General features: G+C 44.8%; 1 protein-coding gene across 1 annotated transcript in view; it reads right to left on the bottom strand.

Moving 5' to 3' along the window:
• Nucleotides 1-574: 574 nt before the first annotated feature.
• The window catches only part of ndufs2 (NADH:ubiquinone oxidoreductase core subunit S2), an 88465-nt gene continuing 61451 nt past the window's right edge, over nucleotides 575-27588 (bottom strand). Inside the window, exons 9-14 of the mRNA XM_084312366.1 lie at nucleotides 27281-27400; nucleotides 26089-26218; nucleotides 24998-25093; nucleotides 11561-11644; nucleotides 4317-4374; nucleotides 575-787 (exon numbers count right to left, since the gene is read on the bottom strand). Of these exons, the coding sequence (XP_084168492.1) occupies nucleotides 750-787; nucleotides 4317-4374; nucleotides 11561-11644; nucleotides 24998-25093; nucleotides 26089-26218; nucleotides 27281-27400 (526 nt within the window). The 3' untranslated portion in view covers nucleotides 575-749. The remainder of the gene's footprint in view (nucleotides 788-4316; nucleotides 4375-11560; nucleotides 11645-24997; nucleotides 25094-26088; nucleotides 26219-27280; nucleotides 27401-27588) is intronic.

The raw sequence follows: 27588 nt of genomic DNA, 5'->3' as shown, positions 1-27588 counted from the left end.
AAATATTAAAAAAAAACATTTTTTAATTTTCTTTTGTAATAAATGTTGAGTTAATTTTCATAACGCGATAATTTGCGGTGTAATTAATTCATCTAATTAACGCAATAAACTGACAGCCCTAAAAATGATATGAAATTGAATCTCTCTCCCTAGGCTAGTGATTAAGTGTGTTAACATTTAATCTCTCGTCTCTTTATTGGTGAGAAATATGGTGTATTGAAGAGGAAGTAGTGAAACATTATGTGTAGAGTAATCAAAACAAAAAAAGAGAATACATCCATGGAGCTTTTATAAAACATGTGGAATAAAACTAGATTTTTATAAATGTACTACATTTAAAAAAAAAAATTAATGTATGTAATAAAGAGTGTATCATTTTAGCGGATCCACATTTGTTGTTGTTTACATGTTGCAGGCATGTAGCCCCTCCCTACTTCCCATTTCCCCACGTGGAATGTACCTGATTGGATAAATGACGCACTGGTGCTCTCTAGTGGCTGAATGCTATCTATAGCACCTTTAACCCCACTAATCAACTAAACCTTCAAAACAAATAAATACAACATAGCGCCAATCAGTTTGGTCATAAAATATTTATTAGGTTTATTTAATGCATCGTACATCCAATAATAATAATGGGCAGTCATGTGTCATGACAGTAGTGACTTGGGACTGAACCTGAGACACAAACAGTTGGAAGTGGGAGGGGTCATACATTAGAAGGGGGAAGAGTCATTAGCAGCTTTGTGTCAACGGTCAACCTCTCCAAACACGATGTCCTGGGTTCCTGTTGGGAGAAAACAAAAACAAAACACTCATAAAACAACAACAATGTACGTCCACACCTGACCCGAGGCCAGGAAGTGTGTAGTGTCTTTATGAGCCACTAGAAGTGTGTGGTGTCTTTATGAGCTACTAGAAGTGTGTGGTGTCTTTATGAGCCACTAGAAGTGTGTGGTGTCTTTATGAGCCACTAGAAGTGTGTGGTGTCTTTATGAGCCACTAGAAGTGTGTGGTGGTGTCTTTATGAGCTACTAGAAGTGTGTAGTGTCTTTATGAGCCACTAGAAGTGTGTGGTGTCTTTATGAGCCACTAGAAGTGTGTGGTGTCTTTATGAGCCACTAGAAGTGTGTGGTGTCTTTATGAGCCACTAGAAGTGTGTGGTGTCTTTATGAGCCACTAGAAGTGTGTGGTGTCTTTATGAGCCACTAGAAGTGTGTGGTGGTGTCTTTATGAGCCACTAGAAGTGTGTGGTGGTGTCTTTATGAGCCACTAGAAGTGTGTGGTGGTGTCTTTATGAGCCACTAGAAGTGTGTGGTGTCTTTATGAGCCACTAGAAGTGTGTGGTGGTGTCTTTATGAGCCACTAGAAGTGTGTGGTGGTGTCTTTATGAGCCACTAGAAGTGTGTGGTGGTGTCTTTATGAGCCACTAGAAGTGTGTGGTGGTGTCTTTATGAGCCACTAGAAGTGTGTGGTGGTGTCTTTATGAGCCACTAGAAGTGTGTGGTGGTGTCTTTATGAGCCACTAGAAGTGTGTGGTGGTGTCTTTATGAGCCACTAGAAGTGTGTGGTGTCTTTATGAGCCACTAGAAGTGTGTGATGGTGTCTTTATGAGCCACTAGAAGTGTGTGGTGTCTTTATGAGCCACAAGAAGTGTGTGGTGTCTTTATGAGCCACTAGAAGTGTGTGGTGGTGTCTTTATGAGCCACTAGAAGTGTGTGGTGGTGTCTTTATGAGCCACTAGAAGTGTGTGTGGTGTCTTTATGAGCCACTAGAAGTGTGTGGTGGTGTCTTTATGAGCCACTAGAAGTGTGTGGTGGTGTCTTTATGAGCCACTAGAAGTGTGTGGTGGTGTCTTTATGAGCCACTAGAAGTGTGTGGTGGTGTCTTTATGAGCCACTAGAAGTGTGTGGTGTCTTTATGAGCCACTAGAAGTGTGTGGTGTCTTTATGAGCCACTAGAAGTGTGTGGTGTCTTTATGAGCCACTAGGTGTGTAGTGTCTTTATGAGCCACTAGAAGTGTGTAGTGTCTTTATGAGCCACTAGAAGTGTGTGGTGTCTTTATGAGCCACTAGAAGTGTGTGGTGGTGTCTTTATGAGCCACTAGAAGTGTGTGGTGGTGTCTTTATGAGCCACTAGAAGTGTGTGGTGGTGTCTTTATGAGCCACTAGAAGTGTGTGTTGGTGTCTTTATGAGCCACTAGAAGTGTGTGGTGTCTTTATGAGCCACTAGTAGTGTGTGGTGGTGTCTTTATGAGCCACTAGAAGTGTGTGGTGGTGTCTTTATGAGCCACTAGAAGTGTGTGGTGGTGTCTTTATGAGCCACTAGAAGTGTGTGGTGGTGTCTTTATGAGCCACTAGAAGTGTGTGGTGTCTTTATGAGCCACTAGAAGTGTGTGGTGGTGTCTTTATGAGCCACTAGAAGTGTGTGGTGGTGTCTTTATGAGCCACTAGAAGTGTGTGTGGTGTCTTTATGAGCCACTAGAAGTGTGTAGTGTCTTTATGAGCCACTAGAAGTGTGTAGTGTCTTTATGAGCCACTAGAAGTGTGTGGTGGTGTCTTTATGAGCCACTAGAAGTGTGTGGTGGTGTCTTTATGAGCCACTAGAAGTGTGTGTGGTGTCTTTATGAGCCACTAGAAGTGTGTTGTGTCTTTATGAGCCACTAGAAGTGTGTAGTGTCTTTATGAGCCACTAGAAGTGTGTGGTGGTGTCTTTATGAGCCACTAGAAGTGTGTGGTGGTGTCTTTATGAGCCACTACAAGTGTGTGGTGGTGTCTTTATGAGCCACTAGAAGTGTGTGGTGTCTTTATGAGCCACTAGAAGTGTGTGGTGGTGTCTTTATGAGCCACTAGAAGTGTGTGTGGTGTCTTTATGAGCCACTAGAAGTGTGTAGTGTCTTTATGAGCCACTAGACGTGTGTAGTGTCTTTATGAGCCACTATAAGTGTGTGGTGGTGTCTTTATGAGCTACTAGAAGTGTGTGGTGGTGTCTTTATGAGCCACTAGAAGTGTGTAGTGTCTTTATGAGCAACTAGAAGTGTGTGTGGTGTCTTTATGAGCCACTAGAAGTGTGTGGTGTCTTTATGAGCTACTAGAAGTGTGTGGTGTCTTTATGAGCCACTAGAAGTGTGTGGTGGTGTCTTTATGAGCTACTAGAAGTGTGTGGTGGTGTCTTTATGAGCTACTAGAAGTGTGTGGTGGTGTCTTTATGAGCCACTAGAAGTGTGTGGTGTCTTTATGAGCCACTAGAAGTGTGTGGTGTCTTTATGAGCCACTAGAAGTGTGTGGTGTCTTTATGAGCTACTAGAAGTGTGTGGTGGTGTCTTTATGAGCCACTAGAAGTGTGTGGTGTCTTTATGAGCCACTAGAAGTGTGTGGTGGTGTCTTTATGAGCCACTAGAAGTGTGTGGTGTCTTTATGAGCCACTAGAAGTGTGTGGTGTCTTTATGAGCCACTAGAAGTGTGTGTTGGTGTCTTTATGAGCCACTAGAAGTGTGTGGTGGTGTCTTTATGAGCCACTAGAAGTGTGTGGTGTCTTTATGAGCCACTAGAAGTGTGTGTGGTGTCTTTATGAGCCACTAGAAGTGTGTGGTGGTGTCTTTATGAGCCACTAGAAGTGTGTGTGGTGTCTTTATGAGCCACTAGAAGTGTGTGGTGTCTTTATGAGCCACTAGAAGTGTGTGGTGGTGTCTTTATGAGCCACTAGAAGTGTGTGGTGTCTTTATGAGCCACTAGAAGTGTGTGGTGGTGTCTTTATGAGCCACTAGAAGTGTGTGGTGGTCTTTATGAGCCACTAGAAGTGTGTGGTGTCTTTATGAGCCACTAGAAGTGTGTGGTGTCTTTATGAGCCACTAGAAGTGTGTGGTGGTGTCTTTATGAGCCACTAGAAGTGTGTGGTGTCTTTATGAGCCACTAGAAGTGTGTGGTGTCTTTATGAGCCACTAGAAGTGTGTGGTGTCTTTATGAGCCACTAGAAGTGTGTGGTATCTTTATGAGCTACTAGAAGTGTGTGGTGTCTTTATGAGCCACTAGAAGTGTGTGGTGGTGTCTTTATGAGCCACTAGAAGTGTGTGGTGTCTTTATGAGCCACTATAAGTGTGTGGTGTCTTTATGAGCCACTAGAAGTGTGTGGTGGTGTCTTTATGAGCCACTAGAAGTGTGTGTGGTGTCTTTATGAGCCACTAGAAGTGTGTGGTGGTGTCTTTATGAGCCACTAGAAGTGTGTGGTGGTGTCTTTATCAAGGCAAGAATGACATGGAACCCATGTGTCAAAAAGAGCGTTATAGTAATTTAATAATTAAAAAAATCATCCCTTACCAATAATGGCCACCACATCGGCTAACATGTGTCCTTTGGCCATTTTATCCAGACCAGCCTAAGAGGAAAGAAAACATTCACTCATTATCATAAAAAACTAAATGCAAATCTACAACTAACGACTGCAAAATATCACAATACACAACGGGAAGGGGAAGTGGAGCTCATGTGAAAGCAGGAGTAGTTAATATGAACATGTAGTTAATATCAGGGTCCCCACAGACATTGCAAAATGAAATTCAATGACTCAAGTACTTTTCCAAGCACTATTTTTCATTTTAAAAGGGCATTTAAAAGGATACAAGTCACTTTTAAATGCTGTTTTTTTTTAAATAGAAATCTAATATTTATGGCTTAAAACCCATTTCAGACTATTAGTTACACTTTAAATAAATTTAATTTCTAGATTAAGAAAAAAAAAATCAACATTAATTCATACATTCTGTAGAGATGGATTTATGGCGTGATGTCATTGTGGGTCCGGTTAAACCTCTACACTACCAGACACACCTAGTCTTTAGACCTCTACACTATCAGACACACCTAGTGTTTAGACCTCTACACTACCAGACACACCTAGTCTTTAGACCTCTACACTACCAGACACACCTAGTGTTTAGACCTCTACACTACCAGACACACCTAGTCTTTAGACCTCTACACTATCAGACACACCTAGTGTTTAGACCTCTACACTACCAGACACACCTAGTCTTTAGACCTCTACACTACCAGACACACCTAGTGTTTAGACCTCTACACTACCAGACACACCTAGTGTTTAGACCTCTACACTACCAGACACACCTAGTGTTTAGACCTCTACACTACCAGACACACCTAGTGTTTAGACCTCTACACTACCAGACACACCTAGTGTTTAGACCTCTACCAGACACACCTAGTGTTTAGACCTCTACACTACCAGACACACCTAGTGTTTAGACCTCTACACTACCAGACACACCTAGTGTTTAGACCTCTACCAGACACACCTAGTGTTTAGACCTCTACACTACCAGACACACCTAGTGTTTAGACCTCTACCAGACACACCTAGTGTTTAGACCTCTACACTACCAGACACACCTAGTGTTTAGACCTCTACACTACCAGACACACCTAGTCTTTAGACCTCTACACTACCAGACACACCTAGTGTTTAGACCTCTACACTACCAGACACACCTAGTCTTTAGACCTCTACACTACCAGACACACCTAGTGTTTAGACCTCTACACTACCAGACACACCTAGTGTTTAGACCTCTACACTACCAGACACACCTAGTCTTTAGACCTCTACACCAGGGGTTCCCAAACTTTTCAGGCCGGGGCCCAGAAAATAAGGCGTCAGAGAGCCGCGGCCCAATGCACATCGTCTGGCTTTTTCTTTTTTTTTTTTGGCCAGGCGACCGATTTTTTAAGCCAAATATCACTTCAATCCTATTAAGTTAGTTCAAGTTAGTTATTCATTTATATGTGCTATTTATGAGAGGGCTAACTTGTTGCAAAATAATAATGATAATAATAATAGCCTCATTAAAATACTATTGTTGCTTCGGTTGTTTTCGGCGTTTTATGTGCATAATCTGTTATTTAGTTTGAAATGTTCGTTGAAATAAGTAGATTTTTCGTTTTTGTTTATTTATTAAGTTAATATAAAACCATATAGTCACATTTTAGAATACAATAGAATATAATTTTAGAATACAACTAGAAACACTGTCCTGGCCTGCTTCTGAGTTCAGTGGCCTAACAAAAAAAATTAAATAAAAAATAAAAAAATATATATATTTTTTTAAATCATCTCGCGGCCCACCCGTGGCTGCTCGCGGCTCACCTTTGGGTCGCGACCCCGACTTTGGGAACCACTGCTCTACACTACCAGACACACCTAGTGGTTAGACCTCTACACTACCAGACACACCTAGTGTTTAGACCTCTACACTACCAGACACACCTAGTGTTTAGACCTCTACACTACCAGACACACCTAGTGTTTAGACCTCTACACTACCAGACACACCTAGTCTTTAGACCTCTACACTACCAGACACACCTAGTGTTTAGACCTCTACACTACCAGACACACCTAGTGTTTAGACCTCTACCAGACACACCTAGTGTTTAGACCTCTACACTACCAGACACACCTAGTGTTTAGACCTCTACACTACCAGACACACCTAGTCTTTAGACCTCTACACTACCAGACACACCTAGTCTTTAGACCTCTACATTACCAGACACACCGAGTGGTTAGACCTCTACACTACCAGACACACCTAGTCTTTAGACCTCTACACTACCAGACACACCTAGTCTTTAGACCTCTACACTACCAGACACACCTAGTCTTTAGACCTCTACACTACCAGACACACCTAGTGTTTAGACCTCTACACTACCAGACACACCTAGTGTTTAGACCTCTACACTACCAGACACACCTAGTGTTTAGACCTCTACACTACCAGACACACCTAGTGTTTAGACCTCTACACTACCAGACACACCTAGTGTTTAGACCTCTACACTACCAGACACACCGAGTGGTTAGACCTCTACACTACCAGACACACCTAGTGTTTAGACCTCTACCAGACACACCTAGTGTTTAGACCTCTACACTACCAGACACACCTAGTGTTTAGACCTCTACACTATCAGACACACCTAGTGTTTAGACCTCTACACTACCAGACACACCTAGTGTTTAGACCTCTACACTACCAGACACACCTAGTGTTTAGACCTCTACACTACCAGACACACCTAGTGTTTAGACCTCTACACTACCAGACACACCTAGTGTTTAAACCTCTACACTACCAGACACACCTAGTGTTTAGACCTCTACCAGACACACCGTGTTTAGACCTCTACACTACCAGACACACCTAGTGGTTAGACCTCTACACTACCAGACACACCTAGTGTTTAGACCTCTCTACACTACCAGACACTCCTAGTGCTTAGACCTCTACACTACCAGACACACCTAGTGTTTAGACCTCTACACTACCAGACACTCCTAGTGTTTAGACCTCTCTACACTACCCAGCCTCTCCTCATTTTCTTCTTCTAAATTACATGCTATACTATGTTATTTGATACTATCTTGTCTAGCACAGTCTCTGGAGCGTAACAGTAAGAAGCATTTTGTATGAAAGTATTCTGTACTTCTGTATGACAACTATTAAAGAAACTTGAAACTTCCTAGGGCTAGATCCACAAAGAATGGATTGCACGGAGCAAGTTGCACCCTTACTTACAATTCATTATTAATTGAAAATGAGGGATCCTGATGTAAACAAGACAAAAGTCTCTCTCTGGTCTGCATTCCCTTAACAATTGTGTGTATTGAGCTGTACTGTATTGTACCCATTCTGCAATCTGTTAATAACATTTGCATTCAATCAATCACCATGCAGATTGATTGATTGAATGAAAGACAAAGACTGACAAAGGTATACAGGAGTTAGGAGTTTCGAGAATGCCGGATAGCAAGCTAGCTACTAACGCTATATACACAACGACACAATGATTTACATTAGTATTTACAAATATGGTAACATGGTTGTGGCTTTTGCAAATAGTGGTTCGCTTTAGAGATAAATGGCTATGATCACGGATCACTAGTGTTAGGTGAAACAGATACTAGATCCTCGGCTAGTAGTAACAAGAAGGCTCTTTGCTTCCTGCCACTACCTGCGTGTGATTCTCAGCGCCCCTCGCTGCCCTGATACCTGGTGTGACGTCATCATTAAGATGACACACACACGCTATGAAACATGGATTAAAATATGCATGTGCGTGGTGGTTGTGGTTGGGCGGACAACATTTTTGATAAAAACGCTAAAACTGGGTCAATTTCGATAATTTTTTCCCCCTCTTCATGAAAGTCACCGTTGGCCTAGTCCACATTGTTTATTGAACAAAAATACAACCTGCAAGTGGGCCTTTAAGCCAGGGCAAATAATTTACCTTTTACACTATGAACCCTTAAGCCAAGATGCACCGTATTCTCACCAGGGATTCTTAGCATAATGAAAAGTCCTACGAACCGGCTCTCCCACTGCCGCCGCTTCTCTGTGGCCTTTGCGGTTAAATTAACATTATGGTTAAAGGTGCTATAGATAACATTCAGCCACTAGATGTCGCACTAGAGAGCACCAGCATGTCATTTATCCAATCAGGTGCATTTCACGTGGAGAGGGGAGGGGATACATACATATATACATATATACATACATACATATATACATATATACATACATACACATGTAAACAACAACATTAATTTCAGACAAGGAATTGCTATTAACTCATTGACTGCCAAAAACGAGTATATTAGTTTTATGTATAATAAAAAAAAAAAAAAAAGTATGATACTAGACAGTCCCCCGGACCTTGTGTAGGTATTTGGTAACATAGAAAGGTGGCAGTCTCACCTACTTTTTTTAAGATTTATTTTTAGCATTTTTACAGCTTTATAGGCCGTACAGGACCGACAGATGAGGGGGAGAACGGGAGAAGATGCGGGGAGGACATGCGACAAATCATCGTCGGGAGCGAACCCGGGACGGCCGCGTAGTTGTGCGAGGCACTATGCGGTGCGCCACGAGGGCGCCCCTCACCTACCTTTTGAGTAATCTTTTTAGCTAGGATGGCGGCGCTTGATCAAGCAGCGGCTTTTTGTCTCGCCAGGAACGGCAAATCAACTATTATTTGCATACTCATGTTCAGTCTATTCGCCCAGTATATTCGTGCTGACCCTTTGTACACAAGACAAGAGCTACTGGACATTGGTTCACATGTCGGATTACTGGATATTTACATCTTTTTCGATGGACCGAACGACATCGTCAGACCTCCTGGCACACCGGGTCTGTTTACATCACATGACCTCCGGGCACACCGGGTCTGTTTACATCACATGACCTCCGGGCACAGCGGGTCTGTTTACATCACATGACCTCCGGGCACAGCGGGTCTGTTTACATCACATGACCTCCTGGCACACCGGGTCTGTTTACATCACATGACCTCCGGGCACACCGGGTCTGTTTACATCACATGACCTCCGGGCACAGCGGGTCTGTTTACATCACATGACCTCCGGGCACACCGGTCTGTTTACATCACATGACCTCCGGGCACAGCGGGTCTGTTTACATCGTCAGACCTCCTGGCACACCGGGTCTGTTTACATCACATGACCTCCGGGCACAGCGGGTCTGTTTACATCACATGACCTCCGGGCACACCGGGTCTGTTTACATCACATGACCTCCGGGCACACCGGGTCTGTTTACATCACATGACCTCCGGGCACAGCGGGTCTGTTTACATCACATGACCTCCGGGCACACCGGGTCTGTTTACATCACATGACCTCCGGGCCACACCGGTCTGTTTACATCACATGACCTCCGGGCCACACCGGTCTGTTTACATCACATGACCTCCGGGCACACCGGGTCTGTTTACATCACATGACCTCCGGGCACAGCGGGTCTGTTTACATCACATGACCTCCGGGCACACCGGGTCTGTTTACATCACATGACCTCCGGGCACACCGGGTCTGTTTACATCACATGACCTCCGGGCACACCGGGTCTGTTTACATCACATGACCTCCGGGCACACCGGGTCTGTTTACATCACATGACCTCCGGGCACACCGGGTCTGTTTACATAGCCTGGGATTGGACAGGAACAGATGCATGTAAACACGTTTCGCAATTATGCCACAATAATGTGGAACGCCCTACCCACAGCCGTAAAATAATGTGAATGCCTACCCTCCTTCAAAACCGCTCTCAAAGAGCACCTACGGGTGGCTGCAATTAGAAACTGGCCCCGGTAAATGTCCAAACCGCCCCCAACCAACCCCCTTCAATATACAGTTTCTTCCCCTTCGGATGTATATATTTTTTTATGATCTCTTTTTCTCACACAGTACTGTATATTTGTATGTCTTGTATGTCATAAATGTCTTGATGGGAGGACCCTGATGTAAACAAGAAGAAAGTCTTTTTCTGGTCTGCATCCTCTTAGCAGTTTGTATTGAGCCGTACTGTATTGTACCCACTCTGCAATCTGTTAATAAAGTTATCAATCAATCAATCAATGTAGAAATAAACGGTTTGTTCCCTGTTTGAGTATAAATATTGCCTTTCAAATGAGCCATAGTATGTCTCCATAGCTATAATATAGAATATACGATGGGTCTACAAACATCGTTAAAACGGTCTGAAACGCTGGCGCCAGGGATTAGAGATGGGAAAACAGCGTGGCAGTCAATGAACTCATGACAATAAACTGCAGGGGAGGGGGTCCTATAGTACTTTCTAAATAGACTTAATGCACTATCTATCATGCAAAAAACTGATTTTCATCTATACATTTCCGTTTTATACCGTGGTGAATATGAGTATAGTGGTAGAGTGTTCCTGTGTAATCCCAGGGAACTCCGTCAAACAGCCCTTTAGTGAAATCCACTTATCACGTTGCCATTTTTCGCCTGATTATCAAATCATCCTGAAATCAATGCTAGATTGTCGGTATTATGTTTCCTCGTGCATGCACGAAAGGGGACGGGGAAAACCGGCCCTCCGTGCGTCTATCGCAGCCAACGGCACGCACACACACTGCAATAGCGGGAGAAAAATTATCAGATCAAGGCAAGATTGGTAATATATAGTCCTTACCTTGTCTCTGAAGTACTGCAAAAAGAATAATCCAATTATCTGATCTCCATTCCAAATATTCATCGCAATCGTTTGTCCGACGTTATCCAGCATTGCACAGGAACGGGCAGGCGGATGAACTCGTCGAGGCAACCGTGGTGACCGCTTGTCTTGCCGGAGTGTTTAGAACCCGCCCCCACGCCGCAGCTCGGCCGAGAAAACAAACCACATCGTTTCAAATGGAGTGCAATAGCGGCCGCAAGGCGTTAGGCGGCGGTATTTGCCGTCTGCGATCTCAGACACATTCAGGACAGCATGCACAAGATGCCTCGATGGATTATGAATGGCAATAGCGAATAAAAGAAATAAAAGAAATAGAAACATATATCTACGTTTCTGGCACTCAACGGTCGGGCCACAGAAACGTAGTTCTACGTTTTCGGCAACCAAAGGGTTAAGGAGAAGCTGTTAAACATGCAGAACAATTAACGGCTAACAGACTTGAATAATTCAGTGTTTTGTGTATAAAGTAAAAATCCGTACCAAGTGAGCGAATCCGGGAGCTTTGATCTTGCAGCGGTAGGGTCTGCTGGAGCCGTCTGACACCAGATACACACCAAACTCCCCCTGGTGGAAGGACATGGTTATTACATCACCACCACAACAACATAGATCAACTTTGAGGCGGAGACCCAACCTATGAGACCTAAGCTAGGCTAGCTGGTTTGTATCTGCTTCCATTCATTTGTGCTAAGCTAGGCTAGCTGGTTTGTATCTGCTTCCATTCATTTGTGCTAAGCTAGGCTAGCTTGCAGCCGGATAGCCTTCGACTGCCACAGAGAGGACATTGGTATCCATCTTCTTGTCTGACTCTGGATAAGGTGGTAAGCACATTTCCCATAATGTTGGTGTGTTGTGTACACACACACACACACAATTCTGATTGTACTGAGTGTCAAAACCACCCCCCATCATTCATTTCCTTTACAGTCATTAGCACAACCAATGGTGCACACCTGGGAGCGCTACATTCATTCATCTGATCATACATTCATACATACATGTATTATATCATGGTGGTTATTATTAGTGTTGCCATTTTCTTGGTTTAGGTTAATGAAAACATTTGTATATAGTGTCTAGGAAGTGTTAGTTAATGATGTGTAGCACCTGAAGTGTTAGTAAATGATGTGTAGCACCTGTGTAGGAAGTGTTAGTTAATGATGTGGCACCTGTGTAGGAAGTGTTAGTTAATGATGTGTAGCACCTGTGTAGGAAGTGTTAGTTAATGATGTGTGGCACCTGAAGTGTTAGTTAATGATGTGTAGCACCTGTGTAGGAAGTGTTAGTTAATGATGTGTGGCACCTGAAGTGTTAGTTAATGATGTGTGGCACCTGTGTAGGAAGTGTTAGTTAATGATGTGTGGCACCTGTGTAGGAAGTGTTAGTTAATGATGTGTGGCACCTGTGTAGGAAGTGTTAATTAATGATGTGTAGCACCTGTGTAGGAAGTGTTAGTTAATGATGTGTGGCACCTGTGTAGGAAGTGTTAGTTAATGTGTAGCACCTGAAGTGTTAGTTAATGATGTGTAGCACCTGTGTAGGAAGTGTTAGTTAATGATGTGTGGCACCTGAAGTGTTAGTTAATGATGTGTAGCACCTGTGTAGGAAGTGTTAGTTAATGATGTGTGGCACCTGTGTAGGAAGTGTTAATTAATGATGTGTAGCACCTGTGTAGGAAGTGTTAGTTAATGATGTGTGGCACCTGTGTAGGAAGTGTTAATTAATGATGTGTAGCACCTGTGTAGGAAGTGTTAGTTAATGATGTGTGGCACCTGTGTAGGAAGTGTTAGTTAATGATGTGTGGCACCTGTGTAGGAAGTGTTAGTTAATGATGTGTGGCACCTGAAGTGTTAAGTTAATGCTGTGTGGCACCTGAAGTGTTAGTTAATGATGTGTAGCACCTGAAGTGTTAGTTAATGATGTGTGGCACCTGAAGTGTTAGTTAATGATGTGTGGCACCTGAAGTGTTAGTTAATGATGTGTGGCACCTGAAGTGTTAGTTAATGATGTGTGGCACCTGAAGTGTTAGTTAATGATGTGTAGCACCTGTGTAGGAAGTGTTAGTTAATGATGTGGCACCTGTGTAGGAAGTGTTAGTTAATGATGTGTGGCACCTGAAGTGTTAAGTTAATGCTGTGTGGCACCTGAAGTGTTAGTTAATGATGTGTGGCACCTGTGTAGGAAGTGTTAGTTAATGATGTGTGGCACCTGAAGTGTTAGTTAATGATGTGTGGCACCTGAAGTGTTAGTTAATGATGTGTGGCACCTGAAGTGTTAGTTAATGATGTGTGGCACCTGAAGTGTTAGTTAATGATGTGTGGCACCTGAAGTGTTAGTTAATGATGTGTGGCACCTGAAGTGTTAGTTAATGATGTGTGGCACCTGAAGTGTTAGTTAATGATGTGTGGCACCTGAAGTGTTAGTTAATGATGTGTGGCATCTGTGTAGGAAGTGTTAGTTAATGATGTGTGGCACCTGAAGTGTTAGTTAATGATGTGTGGCATCTGTGTAGGAAGTGTTAGTTAATGATGTGTAGCACCTGAAGTGTTAGTTAATGATGTGTGGCACCTGTGTAGGAAGTGTTAGTTAATGATGTGTAGCACCTGTGTAGGAAGTGTTAGTTAATGATGTGTAGCACCTGTGTAGGAAGTGTTAGTTAATGATGTGTAGCACCTGTGTAGGAAGTGTTAGTTAATGATGTGTGGCACCTGAAGTGTTAGTTAATGATGTGTGGCACCTGAAGTGTTAGTTAATGATGTGTGGCACCTGAAGTGTTAGTTAATGATGTGTGGCACCTGAAGTGTTAGTTAATGATGTGTGGCACCTGAAGTGTTAGTTAATGATGTGTGGCACCTGAAGTGTTAGTTAATGATGTGTGGCACCTGAAGTGTTAGTTAATGATGTGTGGCGCCTGAAGTGTTAGTTAATGATGTGTGGCACCTGTGTAGGAAGTGTTAGTTAATGATGTGTGGCACCTGTGTAGGAAGTGTTAGTTAATGATGTGTGGCATCTGTGTAGGAAGTGTTAGTTAATGATGTGTGGCACCTGTGTAGGAAGTGTTAGTTAATGATGTGTAGCACCTGAAGTGTTAGTTAATGATGTGTAGCACCTGTGTAGGAAGTGTTAGTTAATGATGTGTAGCACCTGTGTAGGAAGTGTTAGTTAATGATGTGTAGCACCGGTGTAGGAAGTGTTAGTTAATGATGTGTGGCACCTGAAGTGTTAGTTAATGATGTGTAGCACCTGTGTAGGAAGTGTTAGTTAATGATGTGTGGCACCTGAAGTGTTAGTTCTGTATCACACTAGCTCACGCTCAGTGTTTCATGCATATATCTCGCTTCAGCATATATACACTGAATAATTTCACAAATGTACCTTTAAATGCCAGCATTCATCTGGCCACACCCCCATCCGCTTACCTATATAAGCAGGGATGGTGCCACACACTCATCTCCTTCTCAAATTTCATCACAAGCAACGTGTTGCTCATATGCCCACTTGACGTGGAGAAAAATATTGACTGGAAAAGCAATGTTTACAAGGAAAGGAAGAACAAGGAGATACGTTGACATCATATCTTTATTTTCTCTCACTATTTTCGAGAAAATACGGCGATGTTGTCTTCGTCACTGGAGTGTCTGGAAGATGGTGATCATTCTAAAACCCTCCACCGGTTTTTGTATTGGGAGCACGCCGCTGCATGCTTCTCAACTGCAGTTCCTTGCTGTGTTGGTTGGGGTGAAACCTTTCAGGCCACAGCTGAACTGTAGGACGCGCCGCTGTTGTGAGAAGCGGTGGGTTTCAGGTTGGGTGAGTACTGTTGCTGGCAGGCTTCACTTGTCTGTTAGTGCTATGGGGGCTAATTGACAATGTTTATGGAAACCGGCCCCAGGCTAGGGTCCTTTGTTCAGCCTCCTAGGCGACAGAAGACCTTGGTCTGAAGACCATTATAGTTTTAACTAGTGGGCCGCGACCATTAACACTGGTGATCCCTGTGTTTTCTGGACGAGTGGGTATCTCTCTGTCACCGTGTAGCCCCTTCTTTCATATCCAAATGAGAGTATTCCTTCACGAGGAGATATGTGCATAGATGTTCGATAGCGGAAGATCTATGTTCAAGTCAGCTACACAGGCCAGTTTGGTATTGTGCTGACTCCGTCGGGTGTTGGTAAAATCACCGTTGTAAAGCTGTGTTGACATCTTGTTTCTCTTTTCTCTTAAAAAGTGAGGGTTTCAGAACGGCGGCCTGTCTGGGTGAGTGTTATATCATTGTGTACAAGTTCAGGTGATAGCTGCTTAGCTTACGGTTAGCCAGTCAGCTGTTAGCTGCGGCGTTAGCCTGCTGGGATCACTGCGTGGCCTACAGAGGTTGGGCCTACAGTTACCCAGTCAGCTGTTAGCTGCGGCGCTAGCCTGTTGTGATCACTAGGAAACGTTAGCTTGCTGCTATCGGACAGCGCGGGGTAGCTCTGGCTACTCGCGCGCCGCCGTGAGCTCCCCTCTGGTCGCGTGCGTCGTTCGCCCGGCGTCTCGCGAGCAGGGGCAGTAGCGACCGACGGTTGGAGCGGCCGTTAGCTTAATGCTACTCTGTTGAACGTGCTTTGATTATAACATGTTTTACACTCTTGACTACGACGTCATCTTTGACAGGGGATGTTCGTCGACCCTGCCCTGAGCCAGGACGGCAAGGATTGCGTCAACAAGGGGACCGTAGCGACGGGTGGAGCGGCGACGCTGCCCAGATCGAACAACACAGTATGGCTGTGTTTTCTATGGTGTCTTGAGACTGCACTTCGCTGATCTACGCTCCGGGTAGGACAAAGGTTTGGCCAGACCTTATACGCGTCTTCTGGCTTTACCTTCTACATGTTTTGTAAATAACGCTGTTTTCCAAAAACGTGTGTTGCTGCAATACATTTGGGATACGACGCGAGTTTTGTGTGAACTGTCTTGTCACTGGTAATTAGCTTCTCCGGGCAAATCGGGTTGTTGTTACAGATGTGAAAATGATCTGGTTGTTGTGTGAGAAACATCATGTGTGTTTTTATGTACCGTGTACTCACAACTAAAGGTAACTAACCTATGAAGCTATGCTTAGTGACAAATGAGTGAAAGAATATTCTTTTCTCAGCCTGTGATGACAATGAACAGTGTGTTCACATATTAACAGGTTTCCTGTTTTAACTGGCCGTATTAAGGGTAAAGTAGGAGGATTGTGTTTTCCCCCGGTTCCCTGGGGACTTTTTCATCCTCCTATCAGACATGTTGTTGCACTACATTGTGTCTTTGTGTGGTAGGGATGCGATGTAACCCTTAGCTTGATTGCTGAGGTTGTGCTATGACTGCTGGAGAAACTTTATTTTCCTAAAAGAAAAGATTGTTTGGTCGCTGTCGTGTGTGCTTAGCAAGGCCTGTGGCCGATACGAGAATTATGTATTCTAACATTATGAAAAACGGCGTTCCTCTGTAGAGTGTTTTTGCCATTTTTTGTAGGTGATGATGGGTTGTGTGTGTCATGTGACCTACAACTGGGTTGGACTGGCCACAGAAGCACATGTGTATGTTGGACCGGGGCTCTTAGAGAGCCCTCTCTATTCTGTGTTTTTTCCTTAGTAAAAATCAGATAGCAGGTTAGCTCATGCGCTGTGTGAAGCTGTCAAACGCTTCATAGAGCTGACTATGACTGTGTCATATTCTCTTTTTGTCATTACATCGTATCATGGGTGTGGGGTCGTAAAGGGGTGAACTGGTAACCTTTCCTCTTCCCCTTGTTTCTGTTGGTCAGGGGTACACCCCCTGTCCTTCAAGGTTCCTGTCACGTTGCGGTTCGGCACGTTACGGGGTGAGGGGGGGGAGGGAGTTTCCTGGTCCCACGGCCTGGAATATTGGGCGTGTGCACCGCAGAAATTCCCCCGCCATAGAGTACGTCACCGTGCGCATCTCTGTTGGTAGGACTTCCGTGTGCTGTTCAGGTCCATGTGATGGATCTGTTTCGGGGGGGTGGTCAGGGCTCCTCCTCACCAAGCGCCTATTCGGGCCTTCTGTGAGTTCGGACTCCTCCTTCCATGTGAGGGAGCCTCCATCAGAGTACAGAGCCTTCCTCCTCAGATTGTCAAAGTGAGTGGACCCTCTAGAAGGTGTCCTATTCTATTGTGTATGTATTCGATTCAATTCGATTATTGAGTGTGTATGGGTTCAGTGCCTCTTCCCCGGAGAGCCCTAAAAACCAATTTTTTACATGGCTCAAGGTGCAATATATTCTTTTCAATCTGTACAGCTCGCGTGGGAAGTCTCTCTGGGGATTCCCGTCTCCTTCCTATGGGAGGGTGGTGGGATGTAAAAATGTGAACTTTTTTTACCCCCGGCTGTGTAGACTGGGATACATACTGTTGGTGCTTCCTTCTTTTCTATTAAAAAAGAGTTGGAGTTAGGAAGTGTCACACCCCTCTTGTCGTTCCCCTGGGCGCCTTGGGGATTCAATGACAGGTCTAAATAGCCTGTTCATTGATGTGGGTGTGTCCCGACGCACGCATAGTGCTAGCTCGCTGTAAACAGGCGACTGACTGGCACGCCTTGGTTGCTTGAGGTTAAAATGGCGTTTTTATAAAGCAACTGGGATGGAGGTTTTTCCTCTTCCGACGACCACATCCCACGACATGGGTTGGTTATCGACGGATTCTCGTTCATGTCTGGGGGATGCTGACGGAATGGATCTGAACATATGTAGAGGGGTCTCACGCCCTGGGGGTGGGCCACCAGGCGCGGTTCGCCCGAACGTCTGGGTGGCGCCTTCTTTTCATGTTAAGATCGACACGCATATCTGCCCTTTCTCCTGGAGTAGGCATGTCGGCGTGGTTAGGGCACGGGACTGGTTCTGGTCACGCTGGTCCGGATCAGTTGAACCCGTTGTCCGCCGGGGATGCAGATCTGCTGTTCTGGTACCCTGAGGGACTTGGGCTTTTTTCAGGGGGAAAAATGCCAGGTTGGTCCGGGTGTCACAGGGTTAAGCACTATGGAGACCCTGGTTGGGTACGTTTTTTACTCCGCACTGTCGTAATGGCTTACGGCCATGCCAACCTGTACACGCTCGATCTCGTCAGATCTCGGCCGCTACACAGGTTGGTCCTGGTTAGTACTTGGTTGGGAGACCGCCTGGGAATACCAAGTACGGTGTGCTTAGGGGCGGGTTCTCCATTCTTTTTCGCTCCTCTCACGCATGGCGAAGAGGGGCCTGTTGGGATGGTCTTTGACCTCCTCTGGTGACCCTGTGCTTCCCGTATCGCCAGGCCCGGTCCGAAGTAATGTTTCGTCGACCCGTAGGCCTGGGTTAACCCTTTTTTGAAAACTGAAACACTTGTACTGCGGTATAGCCGGTGTATACCCGCAGGTGTGTTTGAGTTTTTTCTTGAGGGGTTATAGGAACAACCACCGCATTGGGTAACACCAAGGTGGTTGATTCCCTGGTGTGTTGGAGCAGTGTCAACTCCCGGGTTCACCGTTTGAGGGTGCCCCTGCACGTTCATGACGTCTGCCGATCGTGTCAGCCTTCTCTGCCTCAACCCCTCTGGGTGGGGGCTTTTTAAATGGAGGCTTGGTCATGCAACACCGCCAGCTTACGCTCCTTCCGCCGGGGCGGCTGTGTTCAGCTGTCCCCTCTGGCGCCTGTCTCGTCCGCAGTCTCCAGGCTAGGGTTAATAGCCTGTTGCCTGGTTTTTCCCCGGTGCGCTGCCTGCTTCCGTTGGTTAACCTTTTTGTGTGCTTACGGCCATGCTGACTGCCTGTTCTGCAGGGTCAGTGTGCCAGGCGGTGTACTATTGGGGGGACAGGGCCCGCTCGGCTGAGGGGCCTTTGTCCGAATACGCTGGCGATGTGGGGGGCGGGGTCACTAAGTGCCCACCTGGTGGGGTCTTGATGCTGGCATCATGGACTTCTCCGGGCCCCCGTTCCAGGGGGTCCAGTCCCTTTGGTGGGTCTGGGTCTTCCTTCGCGCTCCGCTGCTACGGCCTTGCCACGGGGTTGGGTTTGCCCTTGACCCCGTGATTCTGGGGGCAGTAACGAGGTTGTTCCTCCGTTCGTTCCCGGGTGGCATGCGGGTTGTGCGTGTGTGTAGTCGTGGGGTCAAGCCACGGTCTGCTCACCCTGTGCGTTGAGTTGCTTGAGTGCCTCTTCGCACGGTCGGGTCCGTCGCCCTCCCGTGAAGCCCCCATTAGGGGGGGTGCCCTCCATTAGGGGGGGTCGGGGGGGCTCGGTCCTCCCTGATCTGATGGTTGTGGGGGGCAGGGTACATTTGTCGAGCTTCTAGCTCCCGCTCAGCTCCCATTATGCATGAAACGCTGAGCGTGAGCTAGTGTGATACAGAACGTTAGGTTATGACTATAACCAAGTTCTGTTAACACTTAGTGAACGCTCAGCGTCTAGACGCCGCTGCGGCCCTTGATTTTTCATTGTGGTGAAATTTGTTGGGAAGGAGATGAGTGTGTGGCACCATCCCTGCTTATATAGGTAAGCGGATGGGGGTGTGGCCAGATGAATGCTGGCATTTAAAGGTACATTTGTGAAATTATTCAGTGTATATATGCTGAAGCGAGATATATGCATGAAACGCTGAGCGTTCACTAAGTGTTAACAGAACTTGGTTATAGTCATAACCTAACGTTAATGATGTGTGGCACCTGAAGTGTTAGTTAATGATGTGTGGCACCTGAAGTGTTAGTTAATGATGTGTGGCACCTGAAGTGTTAGTTAATGATGTGTGGCACCTGTGTAGGAAGTGTTAGTTAATGATGTGTGGCACCTGTGTAGGAAGTGTTAGTTAATGATGTGTAGCACCTGTGTAGGAAGTGTTAGTTAATGATGTGTAGCACCTGTGTAGGAAGTGTTAGTTAATGATGTGTAGCACCTGTGTAGGAAGTGTTAGTTAATGATGTGTGGCACCTGTGTAGGAAGTGTTAGTTAATGATGTGTGGCACCTGTGTAGGAAGTGTTAGTTAATGATGTGTGGCACCTGAAGTGTTAGTTAATGATGTGTAGCACCTGAAGTGTTAGTTAATGATGTGTGGCACCTGTGTAGGAAGTGTTAGTTAATGATGTGTGGCACCTGAAGTGTTAGTTAATGATGTGTGGCACCTGAAGTGTTAGTTAATGATGTGTAGCACCTGTGTAGGAAGTGTTAGTTAATGATGTGTGGCACCTGAAGTGTTCGTTAATGATGTGTAGCACCTGTGTAGGAAGTGTTAGTTAATGATGTGTAGCACCTGAAGTGTTAGTTAATGATGTGTGGCACCTGTGTAGGAAGTGTTAGTTAATGATGTGTGGCACCTGAAGTGTTAGTTAATGATGTGTGGCACCTGTGTAGGAAGTGTTAGTTAATGATGTGTGGCACCTGAAGTGTTAGTTACAGGGTATCTGCAGGTTTAGCCCAGTCAGATTTAAGGCTTTTTAAGACTTTTTAATGCCACTCAGAATTAAATTTAATACCAATTTCACGATAACAAAATGGCAAAAATCATGGGTACTCTCAGTACTCATTCAAGGGTACTACGACTATGCTTGCACCTCATGGTACCAAAGCACCTCAAAGGCACTAAAAACAAGATTACAAACATCACAAAACAAACTGGTCAGACTACTGCTTAACCTCACTCCTAAAACCCATTTTTACCCCTGCCCACATTCAAAACCGCTCTTAAAGAGCACCTACGGGAGACTGCAATTCGAAACTGGCCACCGTAAATGTCCAACCCCCCCCCCCCCCCTAATGTACAGTCTCATCCCCATCATATATATATATAATATTTTCTGTTAGGATCTCTGGGTAACAGTACTGTATATTATTTGCATATCGTATATGTCACAAATGTAACAGTATTACAGTATATACCTGTATGTCATGTATGTCCCTATGCCATGAATGTCATGTCATGTATGTTTTTACTGTATTCATTTCTGTATATTTTATTTCATTTTTATTCTATTTTACTCTACTCTTATCCTAGGCAACTTGATTGATTTGTGTTATTATTCTAATTCGTGACCTGTCCTGTCTAAATGTTTAAATGTTGAGCGATTTGCAGTGTCAAATTTCCCACGGGATAATAAAAGTATTTCTATTCTATCTATTCTATGTTGTGTATGTCAATATGAATTCAAAATGGGGGACCCTGATGTAAACAAGACAAACGTCTTTCTCTGGTCTGCATCCCCTTATTATTGTGTGTATTGAGCTGTACTGTATTGTACACATTCTGCAATCTGTTAAATAAAGTTGTCATTCATCCAGTTGTTTTGTTTTTGTGGTTTGGTTGAATGAATACTTTATTTAACAGATTTCAGAATGGGTACAATACAGTACAGCTCAATACACACAATAATAAGGGGATGCAGACCAGAGAAAGACGTTTGTCTTGTTTCCATCAGGGTCCCTCATTTTCAATTCATAGTGACATTTATGACATACACAACATACATGACATCATGACATTTATGGCATAGGGACATACATGTATATATTACTGTTACATTTGTGACATATATGATATGCAAATATACAGTACTGTTACCCATAGATCCTAACATATATATATATATATATATATACATATAAATATGATGGGGAGGAGACTGTACATTAGGAGGGGGTAGGTGTGTGGTAGAAAATAAATACATAGGGTGGGGTGAAGCTCTCACTCTCATCAACACAAACGTGTCCTTGCCCTTGTTTACATCCGTGGAGAGATTTTTTGGATGCAAGAAGCCAATCCAAACCTGGCTATGTAGGACGTTTTATCTTTTCCACACGTGAATGTTTTAGCGACTTCAGAGTCAGGGAACATCGCTTGAAACACCTCTCCTAGTCCCTCATTTCCATTGTAGGACTGATGCTTTGCGACCGTATTTAGAACCCACAGTACCTCAGCTTCAAGGGTTGGCGTGGAGCCGAACGTTACCCGGACAGGTGCAGATGTAATTGGTGGTAGACCTACCTGTCCCTCAGCAGTTGATGTAGACAGCGTCGCCGTCGAAAATAAATTTGATATTGAAGTTGTCTGCAGGCGGGTTTTTGCAGAGGTAAACATGCTTAGCGCTGTGCATGTGTGACTCGACTGCTTTTATTCCCATCGTTCCCAGTTTAAAATCCTTTTTGCGGAGTTTGCAGCGGGCCTCGTAATTATCTTTCACTGGGACCAACCACGTTCATTTCCCATGTTAAATTAACGAGTGCAAATAAATACAAATCAATTAAACTAAACTAAGCGTCAGCGTTATCGCTACGGCTTGAATAACGTGTTACCTATGCTCCGGTGTTCTGAAATAGCTCCCGACGGCGACACACATTAAGGACCACATTAAGGTTCCGCCCCACTGCGTACCGTTTGCGTGAAAGAAAGAAAAAAGCCTGATTTATCTCCCGTTAATAGTTTCCCCCCAGATTTCACAATGAAACATAAGATGACATGGCATGTTTTTAAGACCTCCGAAAGTCGGATTTAAGACATTTTAAGACAAATTAAGGCCTTAATAGTTGATAGTTGAATTTAAGACTTTTTAAGACTTTTTAAGGTCCCGCGGACACCCTGAGTTAATGATGTGTGGCACCTGTGTAGGAAGTGTTAGTTAATGATGTGTAGCACCTGAAGTGTTAGTTAATGATGTGTGGCACCTGTGTAGGAAGTGTTAGTTAATGATGTGTGGCACCTGAAGTGTTAGTTAATGATGTGTGGCACCTGAAGTGTTAGTTAATGATGTGTGGCACCTGAAGTGTTAGTTAATGATGTGTGGCACCTGAAGTGTTAGTTAATGATGTGTAGCACCTGAAGTGTTAGTTAATGATGTGTGGCACCTGAAGTGTTAGTTAATGATGTGTGGCACCTGAAGTGTTAATTAATGATGTGTGGCACCTGTGTAGGAAGTGTTAGTTAATGATGTGTGGCACCTGAAGTGTTAGTTAATGATGTGTAGCACCTGACGTGTTAGTTAATGATGTGTGGCACCTGAAGTGTTAGTTAATGATGTGTGGCACCTGAAGTGTTAGTTAATGATGTGTAGCACCTGTGTAGGAAGTGTTAGTTAATGATGTGTGGCACCTGTGTAGGAAGTGTTAGTTAATGATGTGTAGCACCTGAAGTGTTAGTTAATGATGTGTGGCACCTGTGTAGGAAGTGTTAGTTAATGATGTGTGGCACCTGAAGTGTTAGTTAATGATGTGTAGCACCTGTGTAGGAAGTGTTAGTTAATGATGTGTGGCACCTGAAGTGTTAAGTTAATGCTGTGTGGCACCTGAAGTGTTAGTTAATGATGTGTAGCACCTGTGTAGGAAGCGTTAGTTAATGATGTGTGGCACCGGTGTAGGAAGTGTTAGTTAATGATGTGTAGCACCTGAAGTGTTAGTTAATGATGTGTGGCACCTGAAGTGTTAGTTAATGATGTGTGGCACCTGAAGTGTTAGTTAATGATGTGTAGCACCTGAAGTGTTAGTTAATGATGTGTGGCACCTGCGTAGGAAGTGTTAGTTAATGATGTGTGGCACCTGAAGTGTTAGTTAATGATGTGTAGCACCTGAAGTGTTAGTTAATGATGTGTAGCACCTGTGTAGGAAGCGTTAGTTAATGATGTGTGGCACCTGAAGTGTTAGTTAATGATGTGTGGCACCTGAAGTGTTAGTTAATGATGTGTGGCACCTGTGTAGGAAGTGTTAGTTAATGATGTGTGACACCTGTGTAGGAAGTGTTAGTTAATGATGTATGGCACCTGTGTAGGAAGTGTTAGTTAATGATGTGTGGCACCTGAAGTGTTAGTTAATGATGTGTGGCACCTGTGTAGGAAGTGTTAGTTAATGATGTGTGACACCTGTGTAGGAAGTGTTAGTTAATGATGTGTAGCACCTGAAGTGTTAGTTAATGATGTGTGGCACCTGAAGTGTTAGTTAATGATGTGTGGCACCTGAAGTGTTAGTTAATGATGTGTAGCACCTGAAGTGTTAGTTAATGATGTGTAGCACCTGTGTAGGAAGTGTTAGTTAATGATGTGTGGCACCTGAAGTGTTAGTTAATGATGTGTGGCACCTGTGTAGGAAGTGTTAGTTAATGATGTGTGGCACCTGAAGTGTTAGTTAATGATGTGTGGCACCTGAAGTGTTAGTTAATGATGTGTAGCACCTGAAGTGTTAGTTAATGATGTGTGGCACCTGAAGTGTTAGTTAATGATGTGTGGCACCTGTGTAGGAAGCGTTAGTTAATGATGTGTGGCACCTGAAGTGTTAGTTAATGATGTGTGGCACCTGTGTAGGAAGTGTTAGTTAATGATGTGTGGCACCTGAAGTGTTAGTTAATGATGTGTGGCACCTGTGTAGGAAGTGTTAGTTAATGATGTGTGGCACCTGAAGTGTTAGTTAATGATGTGTGGCACCTGTGTAGGAAGTGTTAGTTAATGATGTGTGGCACCTGAAGTGTTAGTTAATGATGTGTAGCACCTGTGTAGGAAGTGTTAGTTAATGATGTGTGGCACCTGAAGTGTTAGTTAATGATGTGTAGCACCTGTGTAGGAAGTGTTAGTTAATGATGTGTGGCACCTGAAGTGTTAGTTAATGATGTGTGGCAGCTGAAGTGTTAGTTAATGATGTGTGGCACCTGAAGTGTTAGTTAATGATGTGTGGCACCTGAAGTGTTAGTTAATGATGTGTGGCACCTGTGTAGGAAGTGTTAGTTAATGATGTGTGGCACCTGAAGTGTTAGTTAATGATGTGGCACCTGTGTAGGAAGTGTTAGTTAATGATGGGGGGCCCCTGGTGGGTTTAGGGGGGATTCTCACCTTGGGGGCACCTGGTGGGTTTAGGGTGGGGTCTCACCTTGGGGGCCCCTGGTTGGTTTAGGGTGGGTTCTCACCTTGGGGGCCCCTGGTGGGTTTAGGGGGGGTTCTCACCTTGGGGGCCTCCACGGCGGTGTAAGTGGCCCCGGGGGGCACCTGGTAGCCCTCTGTGTACAGCTTGAAGTGGTGGATCAGCGATTCCATGGACATCTGGAGCAGATGCAGAGAAGCACAATATGAAGTAGCTGAACTGAGGGCTTGCATTAGATTAGATTAACATTAGATTAACTATATGCACACCTGAAACCAGAGGGAACACTGTAGGGAACAACTACTGTAAGGGTTTGTGTGTTTAGAGGCCGCTCTCACCTTCATCTCTTGAGCGTAAGGGTTTGTGTGTTTAGAGGCCGCTCTCACCTTCATCTCTTGAGCGTAAGGGTTTGTGTGTTTAGAGGCCGCTCTCACCTTCATCTCTTGAGCGTAAGGGTTTGTGTGTTTAGAGGCCGCTCTCACCTTCATCTCTTGAGCGTAAGGGTTTGTGTGTTTAGAGGCCGCTCTCACCTTCATCTCTTGAGCGTAAGGGTTTGTGTGTTTAGAGGCCACTCTCACCTTCATCTCTTGAGCGTAAGGGTTTGTGTGTTTAGAGGCCGCTCTCACCTTCATCTCTTGAGCGTAAGGGTTTGTGTGTTTAGAGGCCGCTCTCACCTTCATCTCTTGAGCGTAAGGGTTTGTGTGTGTTGGGGTGTAGAGGCCGCTCTCACCTTCATCTCTTGAGCGTAAGGGTTTGTGTGTGTTGGGGTGTAGAGGCCGCTCTCACCTTCATCTCTTGAGCGTAAGGGTTTGTGTGTGTTGGGGTGTAGAGGCCGCTCTCACCTTCATCTCTTGAGCGTAAGGGTTTGTGTGTGTTGGGGTGTAGAGGCCGCTCTCACCTTCATCTCTTGAGCGTAAGGGTTTGTGTGTTTAGAGGCCGCTCTCACCTTCATCTCAGACCTCCTGGGAGGAGCCACGCTCTCACCTTCATCTCAGACCTCCTGGGAGGAGCCACGCTCTCACCTTCATCTCAGACCTCCTGGGAGGAGCCACGCTCTCACCTTCATCTCAGACCTCCTGGGAGGAGCCACGCTCTCACCTTCATCTCAGACCTCCTGGGAGGAGCCACGCTCTCACCTTCATCTCAGACCTCCTGGGAGGAGCCACGCTCTCACCTTCATCTCAGACCTCTTGGGAGGAGCCACCTTGGCGTCGTCCACCTTGATCTCTCCCTCCGGCATCTTGTTGAGGGCCTGCAGGATGATCCTCAGGCTCTGCCTCATCTCCTCCACCCGGCACAGGTACCTGATCACAGGGCAGAGGGTTAACATCAGCACAGGTACCCGAGCACAGGGAAAAGGGTTACAATCAGCACAGGTACCTGAGCACAGGGCAGAGGGTTACCATCAGCACAGGGGAGAGGGTTAACATCACAGTCTGTCTAAAGAGAAGTCGGGTCATTCTGCCGCCATCTTGATCACGGAAACTAGCAAAAACTAACCCCCGTCTTCTTGCATGGGGAATCTGTCATACACATCATTGTTTTTCGTTCATATTTGAAGTCACTGGTACATTTTACTCAACATAAAATAACATCACATTGAATTATTTTCTCAGAATATATTTACTTTGTAGCAAGTAGTCATCTTTAGTCTTGTGGATTATTCCATTCAAAACGAACAGTTCCGTCTCATTATATAGACCATCTCTGCCATAATGTAGTTCAATTACATGTGGCAGTAGTGAACTACTTTGGGTCATGTAGGTAGGGTAGTTCATTTCCAATGTAAATTGTTTCTTTAAAAAGATGTAAGTTAGGTTTCGCCTGCCTTGGTCACTAAATCAAACATACCCGTACGCTGTGACGCGTCCATGGGTGAGCTTTAGCCTGCCTTGGTCACTAAATCAAACATACCCGTACGCTGTGACGCGTCCATGGGTGAGCTTTAGCCTGCCTTGGTCACTAAATCAAACATACCCGTACGCTGTGACGCGTCCATGGGTGAGCTTTAGCCTGCCTTGGTCACTAAATCAAACATACCCGTACGCTGTGACGCGTCCATGGGTGAGCTTTAGCCTGCCTTGGTCACTAAATCAAACATACCCGTACGCTGTGACGCGTCCATGGGTGAGCTTTAGCCTGCCTTGGTCACTAAATCAAACATACCCGTACACTGTGACGCGTCCATGGTTCTGGCATGTTGGCTAAACTATTTAATACAGTACAAATATGCAAAACTATTTGTAAAATACATTACAGTAGATCCCTTTGAATACTTCACCATCAAGTCTATTCAATATCCCTGACTTTCCCAGGCTAGAATACACATTTAAACATTCCATGACCACTGAGACAGCTCTTCGTACCGGTCGTAGCAGTCTCCTCTGATGCCGATGGGGACGTCGAACTCCACCTCATCGTACTTGTCGTAGGGCTGAGACTTCCGCAGATCCCACTTGATACCTGAACCTCTGAGCATCACCCCACTGACAGAGACGGAGAGACACAATAATGATGAGGGAGAGACAGACAGCAAGAAGGATGATGAGACAAAATAATGAGACAGAGAGACAGAAGAATGATGCATCACAGAGAGACGGGTGGCAAGAACATTTTGTATTTCATCTCAGATGGTATTTTAGTCAGATGGTAGCATGGTATTTTAGTCAGATGG

This window comes from Notolepis coatsorum, assembly GCF_963971535.1.
Source record: "Notolepis coatsorum genome assembly, chromosome: 4".
NCBI classification, from domain to species: Eukaryota; Metazoa; Chordata; class Actinopteri; order Aulopiformes; family Paralepididae; genus Notolepis; species Notolepis coatsorum.
Note: the sequence above shows the minus strand (reverse complement) of the source record. Positions and strands in the feature narration are given on the sequence as shown.